We start from the raw sequence: 12,751 nt of genomic DNA, 5'->3' as shown, positions 1-12,751 counted from the left end.
TTTTTTTTTTTTTTTTTTTTTGCATGCAGATTCTCTGGGATGAAAGTCACCGTGGGGCTTGTTAGCCTTCACAGATTGAAATGCAAATGGTAATGTCTAGGTTGGAGGTCGTTTGCATTACTGCTGTCTAGTGTTTGAAGTGTCTTGGACATGCCCAACTTTAAGATCTGATTGCCTGGGATGAGCTTCGTTTACACCTATTTCTAGACATAATTATTGTGCCTTCACTTACTCCTCCCCCCATACCAGTGATCGAACTTAAGACCCTGCACTTGCAAGACAGGTATAACACCACTAAGCTAAATAATACCCCCCACACACTTTTAAATACTCAATTTTAAATGTATTAAAAGTTTGGGGCCAGGGATATAGCTGAATGGCTCTGCGCCTACCTGGCAAGTGCAAGGTCATGAGTACAATCCACAGTACCGAGGCTAGGGGGGAACATTGGTGTTTGTGTGTGTGTAAGTTTGACCCAGCATGATAGTGTGCACCTGCAGTCCCAACTACTCAAGAGATTGAAGCAGGAGGATTGCTTGAGAGCAAGAGCATAGAGCTAGAGCTAGCCTGGGAGATACATACATACATATAGATAGATAGATAGATAGATAGATAGATAGATAGATAGATAGATAGATAGATAGATATAAATAGATACAGATCTCTTGAAGTTTAAAAAAAATTATAGTTTGGATGGTTGCATGGTCCCCTACTCATAATTCTTCCTGAGTTCTCTTCAGGTTAATCCCATGACCATTGTTTCCTTGTACTTAAGACTAATGAAGATTGCTCTGTTTTTATCACCACTTTCTTCACCTTTACCCCAATTTATATGTGTGTTGATCTGATCAATTTATAGGCTTTGTTTGTTAGTTTTTTGAGACTGGGTTTCACTGTATTGCCAAGGATGGCCTTGAACTCCTGGGCTCAAGTGACCATCCCATAGGCTCATACACTGCACCCAGCTTGTTTGTTTAATTTAATCAGTAGTTAGCAAGATCTTGCATCCTTGCTGTCATCCTTCCTTCAAGAACATTTAAGGTTACTGACACTTCACTCCAGTAGACTTCAGTAGCAGGGGGGAAAGGAAAGAGTAACAGGTTCTCTTGAAATAGTATGCCTACCTGTACCTCTGTACTAGCAGAATGCTCCCCCAAGCGTGTAAAACACAGCCAGAGGGCCACACTGGCTTCTGTGACTTACGTTGTCTTTCTTCTGGCAGCGCACGATCTGATTTTCTGGCGAGATGTGAAGAAGACTGGGTTTGTCTTTGGCACCACGCTGATCATGCTGCTTTCCCTGGCAGCTTTCAGTGTCATCAGTGTGGTATCTTACCTCATCCTGGCTCTTCTCTCTGTCACAATCAGCTTCAGAGTCTACAAGTCTGTCATCCAAGCTGTGCAGAAGTCAGAAGAAGGCCATCCATTCAAGTGAGTTGTATTACAAGGGACATTACACATTTTAGTGGATGGGTTTGATGAGGCTGATCAGGTCTAAAAATTGGACCTGACTAAAAAATCAAGAGTTGCAGACTTGGCCAGGTGTGTTGGTGTACACTTATAAACCTAGCACTCAGGAGTCTTAGGCAGCAGGATCACTGTGCGTTCGAGGCCAGCACAGGCTACATAGTTCAAAGCCATCCTGAACTACATAGCAAGACCCTTTTTCAACCCCTCCCCACCAAGAAAAGTTACAGGGCCTTAGCCAGGTGTGGTGATGCATACCTGTAATCCCAGCATTGAGGAGACTGAAGCAGGAGGATCACCTTGAGTTTGAGGCCAGCTTGGAATACATAGCACAACTCTGTCTCAAAATACTCCCCATATTTTTTGTTACAAAAATATATGGGGCCTCCTGCAACTAACTGGTAACATGAATCATTTTCTGAAGATATTGTGATCACCTTAAGAGGAGGCCCAGTTAGGAATCAAGAACTTGCTGACAAAACTAGATGGTCATGCTTCAACACCAGAGATGTCTGTAGATCAAAACGGCAGAAAATACAGCAGTCAGTTGGCCATATACTCCTTTGAGCCTACATGGTTAAGTCTTGAAATGGTTTAAAATTTTGAACTCAGTGTATTGACTCTCAGTTTTATCACTGATTTCCTTCTTAGTTCATGTGTAGCTTTCATGGTCCAAGAGGCAAGGCTTACTGATGTCAGTAGGTCAAGGCATTTCCAGGATCTGATTGCTAGCTTTTCTGATGGTGCTGTAACTTTACGAATATTTTCTTCACACTTTCCCTCTTGAAATTCTTGGCTCATAAAAATGTTTTACCAGAACATTAGAAATGACACTTTTTAAAACTCATATTCTCATGAAGAGACCTTGCTGTAATCTGTCAGGACTATCACAGAATAGGTTGTGGCTGCCCTGCTGCTGCTTGAACTTTCTTACAATGAAAATAGAAAGAATAGCTTAAATTATATGCAGCATTGAAAATTAATTTTAATGAATGAGTAGTTGTAGAATGAAAGTAAAATAAATTTTACTGTTTTACAAGCTCAGATGTCTTAATGAGTTTTCCCCCTTTTTGGATGACACTTATGTACCCCTAAAATGTGTTTTGTTAATCTGTACTAATTGCAATACCTATGAGGGATTGGGGGGATAGAACAAAATAAAACTTATTTTAAAAATTACAGTATCTAGTTTTTAAATCTTTTGTATTGATATTAAATATTTTCTCATTAAATACAAAGCAAAAACATGCCTGTTACTTTGCCATTTTTCCCACAAGACTGTAGGCTCTATGATGTGAAAACAGCCTTACCTTCCCTGACAGCCTGGCATCTCATCTCGCAGGATGTCTGGTATACAGTAGGTACTCAGTAAACACTGAGTAAATTCGCAAGTCATGAGCGATGGTTACATCTCAGTTCAGTAGTGCCTCTGGGAACAGAACCCAAATATTCTTTTCTTCTATAGAGTTCACCTCATTATCTTTGTCCTTTTTGTTTTTCTCACAAACATTTTCAAAGCCTCGTTTATCATTCTGAAGTAAAATGTGTAGATGATATAATCTTATCTATAAACATATTTCAAAATATATAGATCAATTACTATAGAGATGGGATAACATAGAAAGTCACTTCTAACAGAGCAATAGGTGTTTCTGTCAGTATTTAATTGCTTTGAAAGGACTGTACCAGAAAAACCTAAGGACGTAGATACTTGGCACCTACCCATATTATCACCAATGCAGATGTGATTTTCCAAAATGGTAAATAGATAAAAATTTAGTGAAGTTTTAGCATAAACAAAGTATGGCTTTATCCAGTGAGACATAATGTAGGATAATTATTTCTTTGTGAGTGACTGTCTCATACTTTGCAGGTATCCGGCTTTTCTTTTTAAGATACTGGGGATCAAACCTGGGGCCTTCTGAGCTACGTCCCCAGCCCTTTAAATTTTTTTGAGACAGAGACTTTTTAAGTTGCTCAAGCTGGGCTCAAACTTACAGTCTTCCTGCCTCAGCCTTTGTGTGTGTGTGTGTGTGTGTGTGCGTGTGTGTGTGTGTGTGTGTGTGTGTGTGTGTGTGTGTGTACTGGGGATCAAACTTGGGCCCTTGAGCTTGCGAGTCAGGCAGTGGAACCACTGAGCCAAATCCCCAGCCCCTGCCTCAGCCTTCTGAGTGCTAGGATTATACAAGCACGTCCACGAGCATAGGTGGCATTTTTGCCTCTGCTCACTAAATTGACAGTATTGTTCTCCGTGACAGCAGAAAATGCCGGTACACATTTCTGTAAGAGCTGCTGTACTGACATATGACTGGTGTTTCTTTTCCTGGAAGAGCCTACTTGGACTTGGACATTACCCTGTCCTCGGAAGCGTTCCATAATTACGTGAATGCTGCAATGGTGCATGTCAACAGGGCCCTGAAGCTCATCATTCGTCTCTTTCTGGTGGAAGATCTGGTTGACTCCTTGAAGGTTGGTTGTTTCTACAGCTTTTGATGGTCAGACTTAGAAAAGCCAAGCATCAATTCAGAGGGAAAATAGTGCATAAGTTTTTATCAGAAAAAAATGAACATATGTTTATCTCCATCGACCTGTAAAAATGGAGGTGTAGGAGTCAATAAGAGAAGGCTGCCATCTCCTGCCAGAGAACAAACATCAGAACAGTGATGACAATAAGCAGCAGCACAGTTACAGTCCACCTGGGAATTTCAGGGTTCTCTCACACACCTCAGATATGCAGTGCAGGTAGGGGAACCTTCTTTTAGAAATTATGTCTACATCGCTGCTTTATGCAGACCTAGCCAGAGGAGAATGATACCAGTCTGAATGTTGCCCTGTGGTTATTCCTGCTTAACCTTCTGATCGTGGTTTTCACAGCTGGCTGTGTTCATGTGGCTGATGACCTATGTTGGTGCCGTTTTTAATGGAATCACCCTTCTGATTCTTGGTAAGGTGGCATGGAAAGTGTTTCTGTGCTCTTTGAAGAAATTTGTAAGCCTGTAAAGAGGATGCCCTGCTTTTAATATCTACAGAGACTGAAATAGGTATTGGAGGAACTTGTGTTTGTGGTCACAGTTCTTCTAAATGGGCCCAGTTATAAAGAAATTTCTAAACAGGTAGAAGTAAAGAAAGGAGAGTTGCCCAGATTTAATTTAAATACAAGGATCTTATTTATAGAGCCCCATAGTTTGGAAATTGTTATCTGTGGTACAAAAAAAGCAGCTGAGTACTTGGAGAGGTTTGTGTTTATTATTACAGTACTATAAATTAGCTTTTCTGTCCTTATTTTGAGGAAGATCTGTCTCCATAGATTTCATGAGGAAGCACGTGTGTTACTTTGAGTCTTAAGACTTATAACTGACTCGTATTCATACTTGCCTTGTCCATGATTCTTACAGCTGAGCTGCTCGTTTTCAGTGTCCCAATTGTCTACGAGAAGTACAAGGTAGGCATCTGTTCCAAATCACATCTGCCGTTGATGTATGGCTAGTTTCAGTTAATTTTAAGTCAAGTGTTTATGAGAAACTGGTCACAGTGGTTTCTTCCAGCAAGAGAAATTGTATACCTAGAATATATATGGGTAGGAAATAGACTTACTTTTTGTACTTAGTGTGCCATCTGAGTTTTTATCACAATTGCATTAATACAAAAAAATGAATTTTTAAATACTTAATGAATAAAAGCTGAGTGTCTAAAAAGAAACTTAACTGTAGGCTATTACAGGATTTAGCATGAATGGATGTTTATACTCTGAAATGATGTGTGCAGAGATGTTGGATGCTTTGAAGTCATTTTTTTATTACTCCATTTGTCAGCAGACTTTTTGGCTTTGATATTAAATAAATTGGTCTTAGGAGCTATAACACATTTGTGACTATAGAAGACACACAGTTTTTAGTATTCAGAAAATTCAGACTCCAGTCAGTGTCTCTAAAGGAAATAACCTAAATAAATAAAAATAAAGGAAATAACCTACCAAATTATCCTTATCTCTGTAAAAGATGAGTGATTTTCACTTCTTAACAAATTATGGCATAATTTGAAGTCGGAACTTACATGTTTTAAAAATACTTTTGAAAATTGGGTATTCTTTTCACTTTTGAGAATATTCTTCAGTGGTTAGATAAAAATACAGTGTTGTTAGGAAAATTGTTAATATATGTGTTGCCACAACTGAGTCTTCTTTCCTTCCTTAAAAGACCCAGATTGATCACTACGTTGGCATTGCCCGAGATCAGACCAAGGCAATTGTTGAAAAGTAAGTACATTTAAGCCAGGCATGGTGGCACATGCCTATAATCCCAGCACTCCGGAGGCTGAGGCAGGAGGATGGCTGTGAGTTTGAGACCAACCTGGGCTACATAGTGAGTTCCAGGTCAGTTTCAACTACATAGTGAGAACCTGTCTCAAAAACCAAAAAAAAAAAAAGTAAGTACATCTAGGAACATTTCACTATGATAGGTGCTTGTTTTCCTTGATTTCTGTCCCTCCCTCCCTCCCTCTCTTCTCTCTCTCTCCTCTCTCTCTCTCTCTCTCTCCCTCTCTCTTCTCCACCCCCCATGGAAGATTGAACCCAAGGCCTGCCCCTGAGCTACATCCTCGGCCCATTTATTTGTTTGTTTGTTTCTTTGAGGAACCAGGGATCGAACTCAGGCAGGTGCTGGTGCCACTGAGCTAAATCTCTGGCCCTTTTTATTTTTTATTTTGAGACAGAGTCTTAACTAGTATCTAGTTTCTCAGGTTGGCCCAAGCTTAGTCTGCCACCATGCCAGACTCCCCTGATTATTTTTAGTACCCTGTGTGAAGTACTGTTGACAAAGATAGTAATTTTCATCCTCAAAACTTTGCTTAATATATTTTTATTTTACTGAAAATTATTTTAGCTGCTTATTTTTTAAAATCCTATGTACCTTAGATTAAAATGGACTTGTGGAATTAGGACAATTTTAACTCTTAAAAATGTTCTTAGTTTTCTGCCCCTGTCTTCCCCGCTTTACATATATATCCATGTCAAGCCCAACTCTTCCCCTCTCTCAGTAAATAAATAACAGCTTTAAAGCTAACTCTTTACTAAAATTTTCTTCAGATATAATAAACCATGACCTTTTGGCTGCTCAACATTTAAAAAAAAAAAAGCTGACTCTTTCCTAAGACTACATATCCTTCTGTTTTCCTTTTGTAACCAATGAATACTTAAACCAAGTAACAAAATATTAATAAGCATCTTTATGACTCACTTTATCAAGGAGGGTCTCTTTATTTGAATTATTTATAGCAAATAATATGAACCCAACACTTTGAATTAAAATATTAACCTTCTTCCTTTTTTTCTTCAGCTGTTCTTTAGGAAACAAAGTACCACAGACTGTTAAATCCCCTTTGTGCTGCTTGAATCCCTTTCACACCCCAGATTTCACTGCTTTTTCCAGGAAACTGAATAGTTTGGGAATAGCTAGTGTTAGAGCACTCACCTAGCATGTATGAGGCCCTGCCTTTTATCCTCAACACTGAAAAAGGAAAGTGAATATATCCAGGTGGGTTTGGCTTGATGCCAGAATCTTCACCTTTTTTTTTGCTTTTAAATGAGCACAAATATTTATCTGGCTGCTATTTATCCTCCTTAATTTGGAAAGATGGTTGTAGCTCAGTTTAAGACCTGATACCTTGGTTGCCAGTGTTATCTGACCTAGGAGGCCTGCTGTGACATTTGTGGAGTTTGAATGACCTCTTTGACAGATATAAGGACAGCTTTGCTGTCCTGTGACAGAGGCTGGGAGCTGTTACCAGATCCTTAGTCCTGAGAACCAGGACTACTGGTTCCTCCATGCCTCCATCACCCTGACTTCTAGTTAGTTTCTGGCCTTAGTAGGTAGGTGACCTGTAGTCCCTTTTTCTGCGCCTCACAGAGCCATAGAAATGTGCTTTGACCCTGCTGGTGTGTAGTACATAGTCAGCAGTCATTGTGCCTGGGTCCCTCCATTTTCTGGAGCCCCCTCTGAAAGACATCAGGATTCCTTGCAGTGAACAAAGGAACAGGGCTCCTTTGTGCACCTCTCAGGTTCATGCCAGGCAGATACCAGAACAGCTTGTAGCCTGACTCTCTTCACCCATCCCTATGTTTTGCACATTGCCGCAGTAAGTCAAGACCACCTCCTAGCATCACCGTGAAAATAGAAACCTAGAACAAATGTTTATGTTTTTACCTTCTTTCATTTTTCTCATAGAATCCAAGCAAAACTCCCTGGAATCGCCAAAAAAAAGGCCGAATAAGCACATGGAAACCAGAAACGCAACAGTTACTAAAACATCATTTAATAGTTATAACTTCATTACTTGTACCATGAAGGAACATGCTCAGTGTCAGCTTGAGCCTGCATTCCAAGCTTTTTTTTTTTTAATTTGGTGGTTTCTTCCCTCCTTTCTCTTTACCCTCAGTATCAAGCACAAGAAATGTTGGATTGGAAAAAGAACTGATACCTTAGAGCCCAAAAGAATAAAGAAAGAATCAAATTAGTAGACTAAATCATACCTTAATGGTGATAGAGGTTTTACCTGTAGCATGAAAGAGGAGAAATCAAAGGTGAGAAAATGAATGCTAGAATAAATTTCTCAGGTCCTTCTATCCAGTTTAAAAGAACTAGTCTTACGCAGCACCCGTTGTGGTTTCACCCTTATTTTTAAGTTACAAAATAATTAACTTATGAAGAAACTATTTGAGGTCAGGAGTGGGATTTCTTCCCTTGGGTTTTTGGAGGCCCTCCAGTCCCATCTTCCTGCCTCACACTGTGAGCAGCTATTCCTAATATTCCTCCTCTTATAACTTTCAACTCTGAATAACTTATAGGTGATAATGGTATTTCCTGATTCCCACAAATCTGGAAGTAAGAGTGGAAAGAGAACCTGGGATAGGTGAAGGGAGGGAGGGGCAGGGGCAGGGGCCAGGAGCGCAGCCTGGGCTGCCTGCCCTCTGCTGCTCTTCTCTAGAGGGAAGGGCTCCAGTAGCTGGGAGGGAGGTAACCCTGTCATTCATTTCTCTTGGATGCCAGTTCTTAGCTTTCATTGGAGAACATATTCTCAAGTGTGCTTCCCCTCTCTTCCTTGCCCACCTCAACTTGAGTTTAATAAATATGGTTGTACTTTTATTATGAAATAAATGTCTGTAACTGCTGTACACTGCTGTAAACTTGTTAGAGAAAAAATAATCTGCATGTGTGCTCCCCAATTATTGTTAATACTATCTCAGTCTGGGTGGGGGCATTCTCAAGAAATGAACTTACAGAAATACAAAAGGCCTTTTTATCCTTTATCACTTCCTTTTCACATGCTGCATATTTAGCATTTATTTCCCTGTCAGTTTAGCCTAAGGACCAAAGCCAGGCTGGCTTGAGAGGAGATCGTGTGTATTTGTGGTCCATGTGGAGTTTTAACTGCTTTGAAGATATCTTATGGGTATATGTTATTGTGAGGAATCGTTCCATTTTCATAAAATGGCTCAGCACCTCTGCCGTGGCCCAGGGTGCTCCTTTGGAGAGTATTTTCCAAGCAGTTTTAGGTGAGGGTGACCAGGCAGGGCCAGATTGTGTTGGTGGATTTCGTACAATCGAAGGACAGCAGAGGAACTTGTGTTGATGCCATGTGGAATGGGACTAGGTCTGAGTTTCTTCCTGCCCTTCCACATGGAAGTCAGTCAACTCAGAAGTAGTCGCAGGAGTTCTCAGATTGTAGCTCATAATCCTGCCCATTCAGAAGGGATTGTGAGCTAGGACTTTTTAAGTAAAGGCTACAATACTTGATGGTCCCAGAGTACTGCACTTCTTAGAAAGTGGTAGAAAGAATTTTCTTTCTACTTTTTGGAAAATTACTTAGGAATTTAAATGAGTACAAGATGCCCTTGCCTTACTCCATTTTCTCAGCCTCATTTCCTTTTGAATTCTTTGACTGATTTTCTGTGTAGTAGGAAAGTCACTCTCCACTGCGATCCTTCGCTCTCCCAGAAGTCATGCACTGGTGGTCCCCTTCCAAAGGACCTCTTTCTGTACTGGAAGCTGCCATACCTGGCTTTTTTCTTTTGTTGCTGCTGTGTTGAGATAATTGGAGAGATCTTTATTCCATGCAGGAATCTTTTTTTTTTTTTTAAGAAAAACCTATGGATAAATTACTGATGAAATCATGTGTGCGTGTCTATGCGTGCAACATAAAAATACAGTAGCACCCAAGGAGCTTGAATCTTGGTTCCTGTAAAACTGCAAATTGATGTGGTTAATTTAAAAATAAAGAACACAATGACTGTGGTGTCATTCTCCTAACTTTATTCTTTATACACAGTTTGGGTAAAGAACAAGGCTTCCACTTCCCCCATCCTCACTTCACTTTGGAGGCTTTAAAATGTAATTTATATGGACTCCCAAGATTGGGGGATTTCCATAGTAGAGCACAACTGTGCATTTTGGTTTCTGAAAGAAAATAGAGGACCTCTAAGAGGGGGAGCTCAAGAAAAAGACGATAAGGATAGAGGGGCCAGAGGGGTCTGGTTCAGACTCACGCCAGCTTGGACGGGTTCCTGGCTTGCAACATGAAGCATCTTATAAGCCACAAGCAGCCACTAAAATTGAATCATTCACCATATAGATTTTTGCTTCAGGAACTCCTCACTGCTCTTCCCAAAACTAAGGCTGCTGTGACTCAAGCTGGATTTTAAAAATTTATTCAACATACCTCTTAGAAAATTTAGGTTGAAAAAAATTTTAAATGACTGATGCAAACAACTTCACAAATACACATACAAATGTTGGGATAGTGTCACTAACATGGTAGGTATATAAATATGTGTTCAGAGTAACATTTACATATTGGCCATAATAGCAAGCATACCATTAACAATAAAATAAAACTTCACCTGTTCATATCAAAATCCCGAGATGACAAGGAGGCACGCCTAGAGATAGACCAGCAAACACCCTGCCCCTAATGTGAGGCTGCAGTCACATAAGGGATCAGTGCCCCCAGTCTCAGCAGTCCTAGCCATGGCCTAAGCTGCCCCAGGCCCCTGGGAGGCCTGTCAAAATGCACTTATGGCCTCCATGTAGTTTCTCTTTCAGCAAGCTCAGGATGGCCCAAGAATTCATACCTCTACCAAGTTCCTATTATGTTACCAGCCCAGAAGCCTCACTTTGAAAGCCACTGTAGTGATTGGAGCTGTCTCCATAAAGACCAGACATCCACACAGCCTCAAGCCTCCCTGTCAAGGGCAGAAGCTTTCCTAACCTGCTCCCTTCAGCAATGGGCTTGGGTCATTAGAATCAGTTGCCCCAATTTGCCTGTTTTTCAATGGACAGTGTTAAAAACAGTCATTCTAGGTGTGAAAGCATTATGCGTGAAGGAAAAGTAAAAGAATGGCAGAGCCCAGCCTGGTGCCACCCTTAGTCTCTGTTCTGAATTGCTAATACTGTCTCAAAAACCCAGAAACTCCAGACTTAGAATTCACTTTTCAGCTAATTCCTGATGGCCCCAAAACAATGAACACAAGGGCCCTAGGCTGGTCCTGCTGGGGGGGGGGACTTCCGCCAGGGGCTGCTGACCCGTCTCCGTCTCCGCTGAGGCCTACAAGGGCGAGAACTGTCCCACCAGAGGTCAGCAGTTCTTTGCCACCCTCAGGGGTCAGAAGAGTGCTGTGGAGCCTGCAGGGCCAACACGTGCCATTCACTCCTTGGTGGGCCTGGCGGGTGAGGAAACTTTAACACCAGAGATCGGGAGGCAATGTGGTGTAGTGCAAAGAACGCTGAACTAGGAGTTAAGATTTTTTATTCTAGCTCTTGTTCTATTTCTACCTAGCTGTGTGGTAAGTTTGGTTTCTGGGCTTTGGAATTCTCCCTGTCCTTGAAAGGGGAAGGGTAGCACTAATGATCTCCAGAGTCCCATCCAACTCTGACAATCTTGAATTATATAAAAATGCTATAAAACCTGTAATATAAAATGCAACTCCCAATCTGGAAGTCAAGGGGACTGGGCCTGAGGCACTTGAACCTTGGGCTCTGACCTGGAAGGGTGAGACAAAGGACTCATTCTTTGCCTTGCTTTTTCATGTACCCAGGCAGCCTCTGGTCCCAGCAGCCAGGAGGGCCGCTCCCCCACCAGATTTCATCCCCTGGCCTCCCCACAATGGCTTCCCAACACTTGGACCCAGAGAGGCGAGGCGGCCAGAGTGTCTGGGACATTTAGTATCCTTTTCATCTCCGCTTCTTAGGTCTCCTGCACTTAGGTCCTTCCTCCATCCCCTCACAGCTTATCTCTGATACACGCATAATAAATAAGACATTTGCACGTTAAGGGTGATTGGGTCAGCTTTCTCCCGCCCCTCTCCCTTCATATAAAAGCATTAAATACAGTTTCAAAATAAAATACAAAGAGCAAAAAAAGGGCCTGATCTCGGGGCTGCCTGTTCTCCACGGGAGAATGAATCTACACATCCCTCTCGGACCTGCCTGGGAGGTCGCAGGGCCCTTTCCCGGGCCCAAAGAGCCCAGAGCGGCTGCGGAGAAGAGAAAGGGAGCCCAGGCCCCAGGCCCCAGGCCCCGGGAGCTGAGAACGGGTGGCACGTCTACCGAGGACAAAGGGGCAGAGGGAGGGGCGGGGACACAGGCCAACCGCGGGACCGCCTGTGCCCCGAACTCGGACAGACCTGGCGCTGGACCGAGAACGCCAGATTCTGTTTAGGGGTAAACGGAGTCCCTCGGGGTAGGAGAGGAGCCTAGGAAAAAAGTGCTAATCCCTTTGCACTGTCTCCGGGCGGGCGGGGCAGCAACCCGAGCGCTGAGCCGCCGAGGTCAGGCACAGCAGGCCCGACCCAGCGCCCCGCCTCCTGCCCTGGGCCGCAGTGCGCGGTCTGGGCCTCTAGGAGGCCGAGAATACCAGTAAGGGCAGGGCAGCCAGCAGCCCCAAGCCAGGAGGACAGCATGCTGGCGTGCAAGGCCACCGAGACCTGGGCCCCCGGCCAGGGCGAGGAGCCGGCGCGTCCTTCCTGCCCTCACCGCTTCCCCTCCTTCGGCCCTAATACTGACAGACGGCGCCCCCCATCCCGTCCTGGCAGAGGAACGCCTAGGGGCGCGGCTCAGGCTGGAAGCTCTCAGTGCTAGCACTTGGGAGGGTTCGGGGTTCGGGCTGGTCGGAAACCGTGGGGCCCTGCGAGGGGAGCGCGGATCCAGATCCGAAGGCGCCTCCCGCAGAGTCCCTCCCAGCTCAGACCCCTAAGTAGCAAGAGCCTCGGCCCGGAGATCCGCCCAGCCCGGCCA

General features: G+C 43.1%; 2 protein-coding genes across 2 annotated transcripts in view; one reads left to right on the top strand and one right to left on the bottom strand.

The window, feature by feature from the left end:
• The window catches only part of Rtn3 (reticulon 3), a 60,428-nt gene extending 50,668 nt beyond the window's left edge, over positions 1–9,760 (top strand). Inside the window, exons 5-10 of the mRNA XM_010636188.2 lie at positions 1,223–1,430; positions 3,797–3,935; positions 4,341–4,410; positions 4,862–4,908; positions 5,663–5,721; positions 7,688–9,760. Of these exons, the coding sequence (XP_010634490.1) occupies positions 1,223–1,430; positions 3,797–3,935; positions 4,341–4,410; positions 4,862–4,908; positions 5,663–5,721; positions 7,688–7,733 (569 nt within the window). The 3' untranslated portion in view covers positions 7,734–9,760. The remainder of the gene's footprint in view (positions 1–1,222; positions 1,431–3,796; positions 3,936–4,340; positions 4,411–4,861; positions 4,909–5,662; positions 5,722–7,687) is intronic.
• A 2,450-nt stretch (positions 9,761–12,210) lies between these two features.
• CUNH11orf95 (chromosome unknown C11orf95 homolog) overlaps positions 12,211–12,751 on the bottom strand; it is a gene marked incomplete at its 5' end in the record, with an annotated part of 3,578 nt that continues 3,037 nt past the window's right edge. Inside the window, one exon of the mRNA XM_010636187.1 lies at positions 12,211–12,353. Coding sequence (XP_010634489.1) covers positions 12,211–12,353 — 143 coding nt within the window. The remainder of the gene's footprint in view (positions 12,354–12,751) is intronic.

The sequence above is a fragment of the Fukomys damarensis genome, unplaced genomic scaffold, assembly GCF_012274545.1.
Source record: "Fukomys damarensis isolate Sample0158 unplaced genomic scaffold, DMR_v1.0_HiC HiC_scaffold_27, whole genome shotgun sequence".
Taxonomy (NCBI): Eukaryota; Metazoa; Chordata; class Mammalia; order Rodentia; family Bathyergidae; genus Fukomys; species Fukomys damarensis.
The sequence above is the reverse complement of the archived record's forward strand: the minus strand, read 5'-3'. Positions and strand labels throughout refer to the sequence as shown.